Here is a 19328-nt window from a genome sequence, read left to right on the forward strand (position 1 = left end):
TATCAATGTTTTCTTTCTTTGGTTTTCAGGTTTTACCTGAAATTAGACTTGAATTGTAATGACTATTATGTGACCATATGCCTTAGGTTGAAATAATGCATTTTAATGAATAAAGTTCATAACATGAATTATTTAAATTACTGCATTGTATTGTATTTTGTTTAATGAAAATAAAATATGCGTACGATGATGATATAATACTTTTTAATGAATAACGGTAAAAATATTTTAATAAAAAAAAGGTATTCTTTTTATGGCTTCCAGGCTTCAACAAATAAATTAAATTTTTAGTGACTAGTATCAGTGTTATGTATGCCCAATCATACTGTTTTTTTTAATGAACAGAATACAGATAGCCTTTGTCATTAAAATGTTTACAATTTTATATAAGTAATTGCATTTTTTGTTTTACTGCTTACATTTTTCTAGAAAAACAAAATTAGCAGCAACTAATTAAGGAGCGTATTATTCACAAAAGGCCAAACGAACCAACCAAACAAGCTTTTTTTTTTCTTTAATTGATTTATTTGCCTAAGCTTACTGAATTCCTTTGAGAAGCTCCACAGGTTATGACAAATGTTGTGTTTCAGAAATGAACCGCAGAGAGCTCCAGCTTCAATTAAGCAGGTCATGGCAGTGGTCATCAATCAGCAGCAGACTGTGTGCTTGGACAAGAACAGATGGTGTTCATCATGGTTTGAGTCTTATCTTCTGCAGCAGCGCATTTAGTTATGTAAGTATTTCTCTGCAAGCATATCATTTTGATAAAACGTCAACTAGCTTAAATGAAACAGTTCTTATTGAAAACTTTGCTCTGTGTGAACACTGCTTTGAGCATCTTCTCATGCTTTGCAAAGGACAAATATAATCTGATTGACATTTATCATGCAAAATAGAGCACCAGACACGTTTTGAATGTTACAAACCTGATTCAATATGCATTTTCCCTTTACTTTAACTGCCTATGACATTAATTTGATAAACTGTTGTCATCAAGTGCATCTGTTGTCAGTAAAGTAATAAATTATTCTCTGTCTTTGAGGTGCACAATTATAGTCTTAAATAGAAGTTATTTTGGACATCAAAACCATGTGCCGACATTGTGTGAACAACCGCATAGAGGCCTACATTTCTGTATATATATTTTGCATCAACACTAAAATTGAGCACAAGACGAAAAGTTGAAGACATTCATCTTTATTTCTGAAATAGAGAATACAGCTGGTATTTTTTAATCTCTTTTACCAAATGCACTCTCCCTCGGTTCGCCTGAGTCTCCATGGCAACAGCGCTCCACTACCTGTACATTCGCAACCTTTCATTAAATCAAAAACTCATATTTATATAATAAGGCATATTAGTATGTCAGCAGTACTTCAGCCATGTACAAACCCAAAAAAGAGTGTAAAGAAATGAAAAAGACATTAAGTGAGTCTACATATAGAGAAGTGCTCACATCCTTGCAATAAATATCAACGTTTTTCTCTACAGAACACAATAGCAAATATACAAGATAAGAAACACAGGAACGAATGATGCTGGTGTGGAATAAGACGTGACTGAATGTGAATAGAGTAGACTTCAAATATTTACAGCTCTGTACTTCCTGGTGCTGTTAAAGCTTACGAGTATCAAAACACAATCACTTTTATCATATAAATATCCTGTTTATATAATATTTTCTTGTGTGTATAGAAAACCATGGCAACGTAATGAGTTTGCTTTCTGTGAATGATGTTGAAAATAAGCATGAACTCGGTTGAGTGTCACATTGCTGGGTTTTCACATGTCAAAGTAGTTGTCAAAGGGCTCAATGACTTCAGGGTTCATAACTCTGCCCATGAAGAGGATGGATCCTGTGAGAAAACAAAACATATGATGTGATTTCAAGTTTTCCTATCTCTTTGGTGTGTTACAAGCTGTTCGTGCATAGATAAGATCCCTAAAGTTGCAAAGACTAAAGTCTCAAACCCAAAGAGATATTCTTTATAAAAGTTAAGACTGGTCAACGCCCTCCTAAAACGGCTCGTTTAAACACGCCCCCACATATCTACGTCACTGTGTGGGAAGATTTGCATAACGCCGCCCAAATGTTCACGCAAAGAAAGAAGGCATAACTTTGATTCTCGCTGCAGTATTGTTGTCGCCACCACCATGTCGTGAAGACACTGTGTGTTTCGTTGTGAAAGCGAAACTACTTTGTTTGGTCTTGTTTCATTACACCAAATAATGATATTTTTTAGCAATGTCACATGACCCCTTTAGCATCAAATCTGATAAATTCACAGAAAAAAAATAAGATACACACAAAACTAAAATAGGTTTATTATTTTAATTATTTTTCTTTTATATACTTTTATTCAGCAAGGATGAATTAAATTGATCAAAAGTGACAGTAAATTTTTTTATGTTTTGTAAAAAAACAAAGCAATTTACTGCAGTGAGAAAAATTAGACATGCAAAGGATGACTGAATTGTGGAGGAAGAGAATATTAAATGTGTAATGTAATTAGAGTAGAATGTGGCAGTATGAAAAAATGGAAATGGAAATAAATGTCACCTGATCCTGCCGCCCCCTCGGCACCTTCCTCGGTCACCTCCAAGTAAGCCTTCTGCACAGCCTTCCCGATAAACAGATCCTGTCCATCTGTAAACAAGCAGAAAATAGAAGTGAAGAAGGTTTCAGAATATGAAAAAGGCTGAATGTGCTTTACAAGTTATTTCCATTTATTTATGAGCTGGTGTAATCAGGGATGCAGAGCGGTGTATAATGAGAATAATGAACATTCACAGACTACAGTTTCATAGGCATATTTAATACTGAAATAAATTGACAATTTGAGTATTGAAAAAAAGAAAAAAAAAAGAAAAGTAAAACAAATTAATAATATTGAACATAAAAATGTCAAATAAAATAATAATGAATAAAAATAAAACAACAATATTGAACTTTTTTTTTAATAGATTCTTAAAAAACAAAAAAAACATACCCAACCACACCCAATACAGAAAATTTGATAATGATGATTATTATTACTATTATTATTATTATTTGCTTGTGCAAGCAAAAAATCACTACCACAATGCTGGTTGGTTGCCAGGGCAAAACAAGTGCGTTACATCCCGTCCTTGAGCCGTCAATCACATCTTGAGCATCTGTGTGCATGTGCAGAATAACAGAGCGTTCCCATAGGTCAGGGAGTGTGTGTATTATCGATTACCTGTCATCTCGGCTGTCATGGCCGACAGATCGGCATCTTTAGTGAAGATGCTCTTGATGCCCAGCTGCTGCAGAGTGTCTCTCAGATCAATCTTTTGTTCCACCTTGAACCTAAATCAATCCAAATGATCAGGTCAGAGTGAACTTTGTCCAGAAACAAGAAGTATACAGGTTTTACATGAATCAAATCTAAAAGCAAATGTATTGATAAATGAGATGAAAACACTGTGTGTCTCGCCTGGGCAGGTAGACCTCCACCTTCTGCCTCTTGACGTTGTTGGCCCACTCCTCCAGCAGCTGGGCTTTGATGATGGGCTCCAGGGAGGCCAGAGGAACCTCCTGACGGGGCAGAACGATCATCATGCTCATGTCTTCACCTTCATAGAGCATCTCCAGCACCTGGTACACTCCACCCGCCTCTGTGGTGCCATCGCTGAACTCTCCTGAGGATGAAGGACACGGTGAGGTTAGTGATTATTACTGTATTTTTGAGGATGGAAAGGACTTGGATCAGTGTTGTTAGAGGTTTTGTTAATATTTTGAATTAGATTTATTTGTATATTTTCTGTTTTCCCAGAGTTTTTGTAATTTTTACTTTATTTAAATATGTCTATATAGTTTTTATTATTCTTCATTTATTATTTTTTAGGTTATTTAGTCTTAGTTCTTTTAGAAAAAATAAAATAAAAATTAAGTTAAACTAAAAAAAATTAGAAATGTTGCCTTGGCTAACTATATCATTTTTTTATATTTTATCTTGAGTAACAAAATAATTTTTTCTGGTTTTAGTTTTTAACAATAATAACCCTGAGATGGACAACAGAATTAGTGTGACTGTTATTGTAGTAGGCATGGGCCAATTACTGGTTTCAAGGTATACCGCGATTTGAAAGTTTCAAAACCACTAATATTTTCCGTTATACCGTTCCTGCGGTATGTGCTGTATTTCAGGTCTCCTCAAAGACTGAAAGTGTAGGAATCCCTCAGGTTGAGTGCAGTGTAGAGCGTAACACGACCCTCCTCCTCTTGTTGGTGAGAGCGAGCGGTCAGTCACGTGTGTGTAGGACGGCCGAAGGAGCTTCCTCTGGAACTTACGCGATCAGCAACCAGCCGTTTATTGTTTTATTGCAGCCGATCTCTGTTCTGGACTTGCACAAACTGCGTTGCAATGCAATCATTTTCCAAATGTCGTTTATGTGAAAATATAAAGTCTGTAAACGCCCGTTTATAGTTATATAAAACTATATATAAGTCTATTATGCTCACCAAGACTGCATTTATTTGACCAAAAATACAGTAAAAACAGTAATATTGTAAAATATTGCAATTTAAAATAACAGTTTTCTATTTGAATGTTTTAAAATATAATTTATTCCTGTTATGTAAAGCTGAATTTTCAGCATCATTACTCCAGAAACATGCTGCTCAAGAAACATTTACTATTATTGTCAATGTTGATTTTTGTGGAAACCCTGATACATGTTTTCCCCCAGGATTCTTTCAATCAAAAGAACAGCATTTATTTATTTTATGATTGATTGATTATTTGCAAGTCTTTACTATCACTTTTGATCAATTTAATACATCTTTTCTGAATAAAAGTTTTGTTTCTTTCATACAAAAAAAATCTTACTGATCCCAAACTTAGAACAGTATGCTTCTTCTTAGGTGACTGAATAGAATAATATATATATATATATATTATATTTATATTATAACAGTGATCAGGCCTAAAGTTTATAAAATTATTTTAAACTTTCAGGCTAATCTTTTAAAGCCAACATTCAAATTTTGTCTTGATTTACTTTCCCTGAAATCGAACTATAGGAAAATATGTACAGTGAATTAAGAAAACAAATAATCAAAAACTACTGATTCAAGCTTGTTGAACATACCATAATAGAAATCTCCCTGCTGGTACATCATCAAGGTCTGAACTTCACTGCCATCGTCTTTGGTGAAGGAGAAGGTTCTGGTGTTTTCTGGTCTGAACTGGTTCTTCCAGCTGCCCCTGAAGTACACCGCATTCACTAACATGATCATGGTGGAGCTGCTGAAGTCGTCCGCAGACACCAGGTTGTGGATTTTGCCTGCAACGACAAAAACCCAGACTGAAATAAACATTGCACGTCACAATCCTGATTGAATCCATGATCTCTTCAGTGGCATAAAATCATCTCTCTTCCAAAGCTCTGGGATCTGTGCTGCTATCTGACAGTCAAGCAAACGCGAAAGCTGACTGTGAGAAAATGGATCTGCCTGGAAATGTCATTATCATGCAGAATATGACTGACCTGCCATTATCTACTTTAGTATCCTCCTTTACTAAAGTCATAGTAATTCCTCTTAACACCATCCATTCATTTTGAAGAGAGTTTTACTTGAAAGTAAAATCATTCTAAATGGGATTATAAACTATGACTATATTCAGTGGTTGAACGGCATATAATCTAAAAGGTAATCATTAAGGCTTATTATATATTCATTTACAGCAGGGTTCAAACGTTTGGGGAAATTAATACTTTTATGCATTAAGGATGCATTAAAAGTGACAGTAAATACATTTATAACATTATAAAATATTTCTATTTCAAATAAATGCTGTTCTTTTGAGCTTTCTATGCATCAAAGAATCCTAGAAAAATGTGTCATAGTTTCCACAAAAAATATGAATCGGCACAACTGTTTTCAACATTGATAATAATAATAATAATAATAATAATAATAATAATAATAATAATAATAAATGTTTATCAAGGAGTAAATCAGCATATTAGAATGATTTCTGAAAGGAGTTATGATGCTGAAAATTCAGCTTTGTCAGGATTAAATTACATTGTAAAACATATTCCAAACAACAGTATTTTAAATGTGAAATATTATTACAAATATTTCAGATTTTACTGTATTTGTTTACACAAATAAATGCAGCCTTGGTGAGCACAAGAGACTCCTTTCAAAAAAAGTATCCCAAACGTTTGCACATGTGTGTAGATAACTATATATATGAATTTTCTGACTTCTACTCTATGTCTATTAGCTTCGAGGTCATCTATATACTTCTACTTACAAAAGAACAAACTTTTCACTACATCCCAACTTTCTATGTCAATAGGAAAGACATCAATACAAGAATAGCCATCAGGATCCTACTTCAAATACGTAATAGCACACATCCAGTTTGAATATTTTCTTTCCTCAGTGATGACAGATGACTTACTCTCCGTGTGGTTCAGGACCCAAGAGTTGATGCGTTCAGCCACGGCTGCTGATTGGCTGAAGTCCACCGTCTCCACCTCCGCTTTGAAGTACTTCTTCATGAGCTGCAGGAAGTCCTCGTTGAAGTGAACCCCCGTCTGCAGAAAGAGGGAGTTGGCCAGCCGTACCACGTACTGCTCTTCATCTGTGGATAGGGCCTGGGTCAGGTTGCTCAACAGAGAGAACTCCTCATCTGAAGCAGGTGCAGACAACAATAAAAGGCTTTTGTACATCGTGCTGCAATATTACAGTCATGGAAGTAATAATCCCATTCAAAATTCAGAATCTCACTAAACCTGTCAAGAACATGTCTGGGTCATAATTCACTGCAACAATCAAAAGAAAAAAAGTAAAATCTCATTACTGTAATGCTATATATATATATATATATATATATATATATATATATATATATACACACACAGTGGGGAAAATATATATTTGATCCCCTGCTGATTTTGTAAGTTTGCCCACTTACAAAAAAATGAAGGGTCTGTAATCTTTATGGTAGGCTTAATTTAACATATAGAGACAGAATACCAACCAAAAAATCCAGAAAAAATACATTATATAAAGGTTAGAAATTGATTTGCATTTCAGTGAGTGAAATCATTATTTGATCAATTGTTGCACTGCCTTTAACTGATGTAGAATCACTATTAAGAATAATGGGAATAAAAATGTATGTGGAAAATTTGCTTAATTGTAATGAAGAATATGCTTCATTTTCTTTGATGCAAAATATTATTAATGTTGTTCTTCTTTTGATTTGTGGGTAAAATGTGAGTTGAAAGGTTTATACAATTAAATATCACAAAAACACCTGTACATTTTTGTGCTTTGAATCAAATGTTGTAACGTTATGATTGGTTTCGAAGCTGTTTGGTTTGCTACAGAATTTTTTTAAATGCCTATGGAGAAAGTGAATGGGGAAAAAGTTGTAGCCAATAACAAAATCTCAGAAGCTAAAGATTAAAGAGAACAGGTACTATATGTTTTCTAGATAACTGCACCTTCTCTGAAATGACTGTAGCCCACGGCCTGTCTGATCTCCTCTAAAGAAGAGCCGCGGGCGCCCAGCTCCACCATGCCCAGAGCCAGAGCCACGCTCAGAGGTGAGAAGATGATGTTCTCCTCTCCCTCCGTGATCTGGAGCTGGTGGTACAGTCTGACTGAGAACTCTGCCGTCACATCCTCGGGAACGTCTGCCGCCTGGCAACCGCACCCCCGAAGCAGCATCAGCGGCAAGAGTCCGAGCAGCAACATGGTAAACGAGGGACGAGCTGACGAGAGAGAGAAGCAGGTCAGAGCTAGAAGGACATCTATATCATGGAAATATTTTTTATATTCTAATATATTCAAACACTCACAATGCAAAACTTCCTTGTTCAGCCAGAACATTTATACTATACTATACTATATACACATATACTACAGGACCTTTTCACTGATTTTTGCAGTCTGGAAGAGCCAGTCTGCAGATTTTCATAAATTTCATAGTGTATGATGGCCACAAACTCCAGTTTTTTAAGCTTCAGACTGTGATTCAGTCCAGCCAGAGGATATTACACATGTTTTATATTTTGAGCCGATTTTAGAACACATTGTTTTAATTTGTCATGTGTCTCAAAGACCTTGACGAATTGAAAGTCTGTTAATGTGTATTCCTCAGCCATTAAGTGTTTGAAGCCCAGTTTTTTACTGCAAAATCTGTTTGAATTTGAAAAGTCGTGTTGTGTTTTTTCAGCCTTAAATGCTAGAGGTTAAAGGCTTAAAGGGGTCATATGATGCGATTTCAAGTTTTCCTTTCTCTTTGGAGTGTTATAAGCTGTTCGTGAATAGATAAGATCCCTAAAGGTGCAAAGACTAAAGTCTCAAACCCAAAGAGGTATTCTTTATAAAACGTAAGACTGGTCCACGCCCTCCTAAAACGCCTCGTTTAAACACGCCCCCACATGTCTACATCACGATGTGGGAAGATTTGCATAACGCAGCCCAAATCTTCACGCAAAGAAAGAAGGCATAACTTTATTGTTGCTGCCACCGCCGCCGCAATGTTGTGAAGACTGTGTGTTTCGTTGCGAAAGTGAAAATACTTTGTTTGGTATTCCAAAAGAGGACACGACTAGAAATTAGTGGTTAAGTTGTATTTACAACACTGTTCCAGAACACTTCAATAGCAACATCATATGACCCCTTTAAAGAACCAAACCATTGATGGTAGCCATTGACTTTCCATAGTAAAAAAAATTACTATGGAAGTCAATTGCTACAATCAACAGTTTGGTTTTGGTGACTTTTACTGAATCCATTTGTAATGAATCTTCTTTATTACATCAAACCATCCTCTTATTCAACTATGCAAGTACACAAGGGAATGAAATTGTGTTTCTATTGTTACAGTTACTGGTGCAATTTTACATAAATAATCTATGAAATTTGAGAATAACCCGTTTCACTCTGGATAATGTGCTGCATAATGGAAGTAAAAAAGGTGTTTGGATGCAATAGTGTAAACAGTCTCGCTTCCACACGGGGTTAATGCCTCTGTTTCTCCCACTGACTGCGCAGCCTCCGCTCAATGCACCAGCAAATACCTGCTCATGCAAGTGAACAAACACACATACGCACAGATATAGCTCTACCTTCATCCTCGCATGGCACAGTCTCCCTGCTTTAGTCGTTGCCTGGCAACAGTGTTTTCCACACAAGCTAAGAATGCAAGGGAGAATGTGGCCTTGTGCCACTGTGTGATGTGTAGAGAGAGAGAGAGAGCGAGAGAGAGAGAGCGCGAGCGTGTGTCAAGTTGTTCTAAACCTGTATGAATTTTTTTTCTGTATGAATAAAAAACCTTATTGACACTGAACCCAAGATTTAAAAAAAAATGCTGCCATAAACTTTATTATTAATTCAATTTGTCATTGAACAGAAGATGACCGACATACACGATACACCGAACCTGCACATTTAAACAAACATAGGTCAACTCCAAGCATATAAGCTAACAACAGAAAGTTAAAATGGCTGAAGCAATAAAATAAACCCTCTACTTAAAAATAGTACTGTGTTTTATGGTGTTAAAAAGTGTTTCCATGCAGTTGCTAGGGTGTTGTGGGTGATTGGCAGGGTGTTGTTTTGTGGTTGCTAGGGTGTTATTGGTGCTTACTAGGGTATTGCTATGGTGCTGCTATGCATTTGCTTAGCGAGCTTGCTATGGTGTTCTGAGTGGTTTTAGTGCATTGCAATGTATTTACATTTTCTTTTATCCAAAGCGACATACAGTGTGTTCAAAAGTCCTAGGGTGATCTAAGATGCTATTTAAATCTTAAAAACGCCTGAAGCACTCCAGTCACTGATTTCAAATCTATCAAAACTATATTTCACATGCATCTTTTCAACACCAGATGGAATTCAAGAGAAACAAGCAACTGATTCACAAAGCTGGTCCACAATCCACAGAAGATTCATCTGTTCTCATTGCTTGAGCTTTCTTGATCTCTCATGACCTGAACGCTGTATCTCGGATTCTCTTGGTTTCAGACTTATACACGCAGGCTTGTGTAACTGGACCTGACCCTGGTGACCGAGGTCTGGACTGAAACACAGATGGCCGCTTGTGAGCGGTGGGGACAAGGGAAGGTACATGTGAAAACAGCACCAGACCTGCCTGACCTTTCGCTCATTCTGGACAAAGGTCTGCCGGCCACCTGGGAGAAGTCAACGAGACCACCAACCACACTAATGCTCCAACCAGAAAGAAATCAACAACAAAGAAATCCCGAGCTGTCCTTTCTGGTCTGCCAGGTGAAATCGTGAAAATAACATGCCACAAAATCTGAGATACCATTAATGAGGTATAATTTATAGCATAAAAGTGAGGAATGAGTTAAATGGCAAAGTTTAATATTTTTGTTCAAATCACTAAGAAACTGACAGTGTTTTTATTACCTCAACGCACTGATATCTGGCACTCATCTAAAGCAAAGTCGAGTCAAACTTCTCAGAGTCTGCTCAAGTGAAATCAAGCTTCAAAGTGCCACAAAACACTATTCCTTTCACACATGCACAGAGCAATTGCTCTAAATATGTCCAATATCCTCCCAGCTGCCTTCAAACTGTACTAACAAGCACATCGTCAAGACATTTCTGAAATGGGGGCAGCGTAGGAGACCTTTTCTAGCTCTTACTCTTTTACGCTTTTTTATTTTGAGCTGGAGCTGAAACACGAGAGAGCAGAAGGATACATAGTTTGTTAGATTAGCTAACAGCATCATGAATATCCATGCTGGATAGCCATGCAAATATCCAGTGCAACTTAATGCATGGTGTTTCTAGTGAAGTTGACCAAGTATGTCTTACTGGTAAAGGTAGTAAGAAGTCAAGTGGGAACACCAGAATGAAAAAAAAAAAGTGTTATGCAATCCGTGATCTAAAACCTAAGCAACAGGAAATGAGATTGAATATGACCACCTACTTGGTTTGTCCAGGTTTTGAGTTACATTAGTTACTATAAACCAACCAGTACTGTATTAATATTAAGGAATTGTCTGTATGTATTTTTATTGATTTATTTATTTTTTACAGATGTTTTACCTGTATTTTGAATTACACTGCATTGCATTGTATTTTAGGGTTAACAGAAATATCCGTAAAAAAAAAATAATGGCAGAGAATTACCCCCTTTTTTTATTTGATCAAAAATACAGTAAAAAGAGTAATATTGTGAACTATTAATAAAATTTCAAATTTCAATAATATTATATTTAAATGTAATTTATTCCTGATGGCAAAGCAGCAGCCATGACTCCGGTCTTCAGGAGTATATATTTTTATATTTTTCTTATAATGTAACTGTATATAATTGCACATCATTTCTTGACAAATCAGAGCACAATTCGTGGTACTGACAAAAATCTGAGAAGCAGACATCCCCATTTGTGACGTGTGAAAGTGACGTGACATGTGGCCAAGTATGGTGACCCTAGGAATTAGTCCTCTGCATTTAACCCATCCTAAGTGCACACACACGAGAGAGTATTAATTAGTCAAAAACCCAGAACTCTTTTTTTTTTTTTTTGAGAAAATCTTTAGAGAAATAAGAATGGGAAAATTTAGAAATTGTTTAACTAAATAAGTAAATTAATATAAAAACATTCACTCCCCCCACCTACAATCCCTGCCGGTACGAGACTCGAACCCACAGCCTTTGCCACGACTTCCCTGATTTTTTGGGAATGGATTTGCTCTCCATTTAATCTCACTGCTGGCTAGAAGAAACTAAGGTATTACAGAGATCTCAAAGTTCATTTTTCTTTTCTAAGCAGAGCAAAGTTTTACATTTTTCATCTTTAATAAGGGAGGCAAATCAAAGCAAACAAACATGGCTTTCCATCAAGTTTGGAATGGAGCTCTTATTTCCTAAAGATGATCGTTCATTCATTCAGATGGATCTGTCATCATCAGAGCGAGAAACACAGTTGGTGGCACCAGGACACTCTACCCACATCCATCAGCCTCCTTTTTCCTGACAGGATGGCCCAGATAGAGCAGAGCATGCTGGGTAAACGGCCATCGCTCTCGCCTCCTGGCTCCACAAGCCTCCAGAGGACAGACCCAGTGGTGCGGTGCTGTTTAGAAGGGGACATGGAGAAAGAGGACAGCGCAGAGCAGGATTTGACTGCAGGTGAAATGTCGAGTGTACGTCGAGGAATTGAAATGAGACCAAATATTTATATGGAAAGCTGCGGAGGAGAAGACACACTAGTTGAGGAGTTAAAGAGCCATGCAGTGACAGCGCAGTGGTGTGGGAGCTCCACCGGAGACCAGAGAAGAGCAAGACATGGGTCAGCTTTAATTAAACTCTATTAAAACCTGCTGAGCACTGTTGTACAAGACAAACCACTGTTATCACTCTGATCTTCATCCTCAGATAGAGAATAGATGCAGAAAACTGAGCTAAACAGGTTTTTACAGTAGGCCAGCAGTCCTGTACCACCCAGGTCAACACACGGCAGCAGGCGTCTATCATTAGAGGGTTAGCATCTGGCTCGTCCCTAACAGCGTCGTGGCAGAGTAAGAGGCTTTAACTGCAGTATGTGTGTGATATGATCTCCTTCCGTCTGCACTGTCACAGCTGTCCAACAGCACTGCCCACTGCTGGAAAATAAACAAAGCCGGACCAAAAATCGCTGTCACCTTAGAGACCACCAGACTGCCACACATCTCTCTTTCAATCTGTCCAAGTCATTTGAAAGTCATTTCCATCTGACCTTTGCTTGCACTTTACCTTAAAGGAACAGTTCACCCAAAAATATAATTTCTGTCATCATTTACTCACCCTCAAATGCTTTTCAGCAAAAATCAAGCATTTAGCTCGCATACACTCTAAAAAGTGCTGGGTTAAAATAGGGACAAACCCAGCAATTGGGTTGTTTTGACCCAGTGGTTAAGATACTACCCAGAAGGTTGGGTTAAACATTTAACCCAACCGCTGGGTCAAAACAGCCCAATTGCTGGGTTTGTCCCTATTTTACCCAGCACTGGGTTGTATTTAACCCAGCACATTGCGTTGGTACTACCGAGACAATTTATAATGACCACATAGTGGTAAAAAAGCATCATAAAAGTTGTTATAATAGCTATATTCCACATCTTGACCAAATAATACCTGTTCTTTAACATATATATTTTTGGTTCCACAGAAGAGAGGTTTGGAACGAGATGACTACAGAATTATCATTTTCAAGTGAGCTGATTCTTTAAAACAGCAGGTTACCTGAGTTTGGCTCTACGTCTTCCAGCAACACAGAGTTAAAAACCTTTTTTTATTCTTCCCGAGTTCAAAGGCAGAGTCACTTCCTCCATGTGCTGACGAGAGAAGACGTGACTCAGAAATGCAGACGTCCTTCAAAATCACCCCCCGAGAGGGCCAAACACTGACAAACCCAATCGTTCACAGACTGCCAATGCTTAGATGCTTCAGATCTCCTCATCAACTCACACCAATTCAGTAAAGGCTTATCAGCAGCAGAGACTGCTATAATCAGCAATGCTTCTATATTGATACATTGAAAAGTCCTAAAATTTTAACTACTTAATTAAAAAATATATATATATAAAATTACTGTTAAAAATAATAAATCAGATATTTTAAATATTTATAAAATGTATATTAAAAAATAACCATAATAGAAACATGAAACTACTTAAAGTGCTAAAAATAATATAGGTTCATAACAGCTTATTATTAAAAAGAATATTAAAATATAAAAAATATTTAAATATAATAAAACTATATTTCAAATATTTTTTAAATAAAAATTGACACATAATTGAACAGCGATCAATAACAGGAGCTTTGCATATGTTTAGAAAGGCCATCACAGATGCTCAAGCATCATATTGTTCAGAGAGCAACAGTGAAGTTCAATATATTCTGCACACTTAGTGACGCAGATGTTTTTAATACTCTTTATGCCATCTGTGCTGTCCTGAGGCCAAGAGATGAGTGTTAGCGGGAAGACACAACTCAGTCAGACCGGGTAAAAAAATCCCTGGGTTTATGTCGGCCTCGCCAATGCTGAAATCTGACAATGAGCCAACTCATTTTTTATTATATTTGATATTTTCTTATTTTACTTTTTTTTTTACTTTTTAAAAATATATTTATCAGTAGAATTTTATAACATAAAAATTTTTTTTTGCTACATTTCTGTTTTTTTTTTTTAGTAGTTTGTTGTTGTAAAAAACATATTTGGCTATATTGTATTGTAAACTTTAAAATATAATAATAAAAACGTAAAAAATCTTCTTTAAAAAAAAATCACATACTAATCCAGTGTTCTCAAAAATGTAAAACATCAGCCAAAACATCAATCAAATGAATTTAAATTAATTACAAAATAATTACAAATTAAAATAAAATTATATTAAATTAAAATAAATTCAAAAATAGTTTGGACACAAAAACCTGCTATACCTATTTTAAAACTATTTTATAATCCACCATGCAAAATAAAATGTAAAAATCAAGTTTTAGAAAAATTGCTTGTGAAAGTGTAATAAAATGTAAAATTATTTTCAAATCAAAGTAAAACATCAGCCAAAGCATTGATCAAATAAATATGTTTGGAACCAAAAACCTACTATGCCTATTTTACACATTTTTTCATCCACCATGCAAAATAAAACAAAATAACATAACATAAAATAATAAAATTAAATAAAATGGTTAACCAAAGTTGAAGAAACCAACCGTTTCCTTCAATAAACAGTGTGATTTGAGATATTTTTTACACAAACGATGCAGGTAGAGTTACAATCCAATTTTAACCATTAGTATGAGCAATATTAACCGATGCTTGTGTTATTCTCATCATTTTTTGAAAACACATTGTGCAATATTGCATGTCTTGTGTTGCTAACTGTGTCAATACATTTGAGAAAGCACTTGAACTGCCACTGTTATTCATGCTTTCAAATGAATGGCACATGCACGCCTGCAAACCAGCAATCAATCTGGGAATCAATATCCACTGATTGGAGGTTACCACCAAGGAGTCCACATGTGTGTGTGTGCGCGCGCTAGACCTGAAACGTGCTGCAATTCCATTCCAACTCCTTTGCACCTTCATGCAGCTTGTTTTTTTCACCGTTGCTTTCTAGTCTCCTCTCGTTCCTCATCCTTCTCTTATCGATCCCTTGCTTTCATTGCCTCCCTACTCGAACCGATTGCACTTTAACACCTCATTTTCCCTCTCCTCTCTTTCAGTGGCCTCCTCTGTCTGTCTCTCTCTCTCATATAGTCCACATTACACACGCTCTCCAGCACACCTAATCTCCACGTGAATGCGTCCCACAAAACAAACCAGCTATTTTACACCAGCAGGAGCGAGGGGGGTTTGGAAAGGAGGTGCGTTCTCCATTCTGCTCTCACCGCGTGTCTCATCTACAGAAACATGAAATAGGATTTTCTTGCAGGAGATGATTTACGCATCCCCAGATACGCTTCCCCCACGCCCAGATGTGGGCATGCAACGCTGCCTGTGGTATCCATATTCAATACAAACATTTCAATAATTGAACCCAGGGTTTAAAATTTGAAAATGAAGATAAAGCCAAGAAAAACAAATGGTTGAATTATATTAAAATGTATATTTTCTTCAGCAAGGATTGTGATGGTTTATGTTGATGTTTTTGGTTATTTCTACAAAATGAGATTGTTTTGTGCAGAATATATGTATGTGAATTATATGCAAAACTGCAAATGCCTATAATACAATTCTATGTATTGTAAAATTTGAGCAGAAAAACATGACAGGAAGGTTAAATGGAAAATGTACAGACCCATCATCACTTGATATTAAAGGGCATTCACATCTGCACACCCTCTCTTGTAGAGAATAAGCCCATCATACCAGATATAACGTACTAATGAATTATAAAACTTGCAGAATACGTTTTGGATAGATGTCATTTGGATAACATGAATACACGATACGTGATATCTCTTACCGTGAGATGTCAGAGAGATGCTGATGCTCCGGGATGCTGATGTTAAATCCTGCTCGTCTCTGGACCCTCACACACCTTTATTATGAGAAGCAGTCCAGCCCCTTTTCTCTTCTGATTGGTCAGGCGTAACGTTCGTTTTAAATTGCCATTATTTTTTTCACAGATTTTTTAAAAATCTTTTATTTGTTACCTTACGCGTGCAAATTTTGTATTAAATTAATCTTGTTGCATTAAATCGAACATCTAAAATAAATAAATAAATAATATTCAAACAGACGCCAGCCTTTTGACTGCACGTCGTGAGGATAAAAAATAGCGGTTATGGGTGTTGTAGTTCTTTGTCAAGCTTCTGCGTATAGCCTCGGACCGTTTGAGCTCTACAGAAAGGGACTAAAAGACTACAGAACGTCACACCTCGCGTCGTTCGATCCCCTAGCTGTTCGCTGATTGGCTCTCATTGCCACGTAGCCCCGCCCCTCCTTCTTTAGATTGGTCATGCAGAAAACTTCCGTCTTTAGCGAGCGATTCCACACAGAAAGGAAAATATTCAAAGGAGTTACCGAGCTAATCAGCAGTCAAATACACATCTATACGAGCTTCACACAGGTAGGAGAGGCTGAAAACACACTTTTTAATTTTTACCTGTAATTAACGGTGTTCATTTCGCTGCGATTTCTATGAAAATAATTTGGTTGGGACTAGCAGTCACCTAGCTAGCAGAGACTTTAGCAATCCAGCTAATCAGACCCTCACAATAGATCAGAAGCTAAGAAAAGTAGTAATGTTTAAGTTTGATTGATTATATGTTTTGTCCAATGCCAGGTAGCCCATCTCAGATCAGTATTTTCCAGGCTTCAAGCTGTAATAATGTAGAGGAAATCAGTTTTAAAGGCAGCTGAAGTAGGCCTGCTGAAGATTATCAGTCAACCATCAGGTTTAGAATGACAGAATTGACCATGAAATAGCCTTTGAACTTCTACCAATCAGTAATCAGAATCAGCTGCTATATCATTACAAATGCTGAAGCTTGATATATCATAGATCTATTTCAGATCAGACATTAGAATCAGGCAGTTGTTACAGTGTTTCACTCAACTGCAGGTTTGATAAATATGATGACGTCACATTTGGGTGTGAACCTGAAACATCTTGATATCTTGAATCAGTCTGGCAGTTGTTTACGGCGTTGGATTTCATACACGTTTTTGTTTTTATTTTAGTTGTGTAGCTAAGCTGTCACTGAGTTTGTGTTTCTGTCGATCATCAGCTCTCTCTTGTGAGTGAAATAGATTTTTTTTATGTTTTCATAACTCTCAAAATTGATATCCACTTGTATAAGAAGCAGATAAAGTTCAATGTATAATGATCCGTTTATATTGTGTGAGAAAAATGGCTAGACTGATGGAAAATAGAAGGAAACCTGAGTTGCAGAAGATATACAGAATAATATAGAAACATATTCATGGCATTTGTAGTTATTAACTCATTTCTAACTATTGATTATTGATCTTCTAAGATCTGTGTGTGTATATAGATAAATAGATAGATAGATATTATTATTATTGCCATATATATATAATCTTGAGTGGAAGAATTGTTTGTTTTTAATCACATTAGAAGAAATTCTCAAGGTTTTTGTTGGTGTGGAAAATTATTTGTTACATTTAGTCATTTAGCAGATGCTTTTTTCCAAAGCGACTTACAAATGAGGAATGACTCAAATGTCATTTCGACAAAATTATTTGTTGAATGACTACTTGAATAATTGTGTTGATTCATAACTGTAATATGTATTAAGCCCTGATTTGAGCCAGCTGGTCAACATCAGCTTGAAAAACCATCGTATTCTGACATGTTTAAAATCATAATTGAGTGGAAGAATTGTTTGTTTTTAATCACATTAGAAGAAATTCTCAAGGTTTTTGTTGGTGTGGAAAATTGTTACATTTAGTCATTTAGCAGATGCTTTTTTCCAAAGCGACTTACAAATGAGGAATGACTCAAATGTCATTTCGACAAAATTATTTGTTGAATGACTACTTGAATAATTGTGTTGATTCATAACTGTAATATGTATTAAGCCCTGATTTGAGCCAGCTGGTCAACATCAGCTTGAAAAACCATCGTATTCTGACATGTTTAAAATCATATTTATTTATGAAAGCTGATTTTAGTAGTCAACTGATGTGTTTTTTCATTGTCCACAGAGCAAAGTGGCTTACACAGTGGCAGTACTTATATGATTACAATAATGTGATAAGACAATAATACTGAAAGAAGTATTATTTACTCAAAATTCACTAACGGAAATGCAACAGTGCAATAAACTAAAATGAAATATACTATAGTCACTAGGGTTGGGTACCGAACTCGGTACTTTTAAGGGTATCGACCGAATTGCGTTGGTACTACCGAGTACCGATTCACGTTAAATCAATCGGTGCCAATTTTCGGTACCTAAGAACGCATCTGGGCGCATACGCTACAGAGAGCGAAAGAGAGACCCTGTGACGTGATGTCACCCTGCAACTCGTTCAAACAACACACAGGGCAAGCCGAAATGATCTGAAGTGTGGTTACATTTCTAGGGCCATATGGTTTCTGCGAAAACGCGGATGGGATTGTGGAGTCCATTCATAAAAACGTAATTTACTCTATAGCGTGGAATGCCACGGAATTTGTCAATGAATAAATCAAAAGTAGCCACTGCCACTTAATTTGAATCGTGATATGAACTAGTGTCTGTGAATATTAAAATGCAAAAAGACGGTTTAAATATGAGTCCTGCATGTTCTGCTTGCCTCTGTATGTATGAATGGCGGAAAAGCGGTTTTGTTTACTACACAAATACTGAAGCACGCGTGACGCTCGATGTGATTTTCAGCCTCTGCGTCATGAACACAAAAACTTAATCTCCAGAGCTGCTGTGAGAGTCACTTCACGAGAATTTTCAGAATCAGAAAGAGCTTTATTGCCAAGTATGTTTGCGCATACAAGGAATTTGTTATAGTGTCACAAGCTTCCAGTACACGGAGACAACAACAACACACAGATAATAAAAATGAGATGTGAATAAAATACACATGCATAAATATAAACCACAAAAAAAAGAGTAAATAGTATGTACAGGTGTGGTATGCTAGATGGAATAGGAATAGAATAAAATAAGTTGTAGGGATGTACTAGGGTTTAGGGTGATAAATAATTATAAGGTTATTGCACATACTGTACTTTAATTGCACAATGGGAGAACATTAACTGTTCCTGAGATAAATTGCCTGGGGAAAGAAACTGTTCTTGTGCCTGGCTGTCCTGGTATTCGGTGCTCTGTAACGCC

The 19328-nt window shown here is 36.4% G+C and overlaps 2 protein-coding genes across 2 annotated transcripts in view; one reads left to right on the forward strand and one right to left on the reverse strand.

The window, feature by feature from the left end:
• Nucleotides 1-1216: 1216 nt before the first annotated feature.
• On the reverse strand, nucleotides 1217-16191 carry serpini1 (serpin peptidase inhibitor, clade I (neuroserpin), member 1). Its single transcript, XM_016292062.1, is given in 8 exon segments — nucleotides 1217-1900; nucleotides 2527-2647; nucleotides 3222-3331; nucleotides 3459-3663; nucleotides 5116-5310; nucleotides 6441-6671; nucleotides 7492-7761; nucleotides 15992-16191. Coding segments are annotated over 7 exon segments (1233 nt in total). The 5' UTR covers nucleotides 7745-7761; nucleotides 15992-16191; the 3' UTR covers nucleotides 1217-1782.
• Nucleotides 16192-16472: 281 nt separating this feature from the next.
• pdcd10a (programmed cell death 10a) overlaps nucleotides 16473-19328 on the forward strand; it is a 20707-nt gene continuing 17851 nt past the window's right edge. The window contains exon 1 of the mRNA XM_016292074.1: nucleotides 16473-16597. The gene's annotated coding sequence lies outside the window, so the exon portion shown is untranslated. The remainder of the gene's footprint in view (nucleotides 16598-19328) is intronic.

This window comes from Sinocyclocheilus grahami, unplaced genomic scaffold, assembly GCF_001515645.1.
Source record: "Sinocyclocheilus grahami isolate Dianchi unplaced genomic scaffold, SAMN03320097.WGS_v1.1 scaffold14.1, whole genome shotgun sequence".
NCBI classification, from domain to species: domain Eukaryota; kingdom Metazoa; phylum Chordata; class Actinopteri; order Cypriniformes; family Cyprinidae; genus Sinocyclocheilus; species Sinocyclocheilus grahami.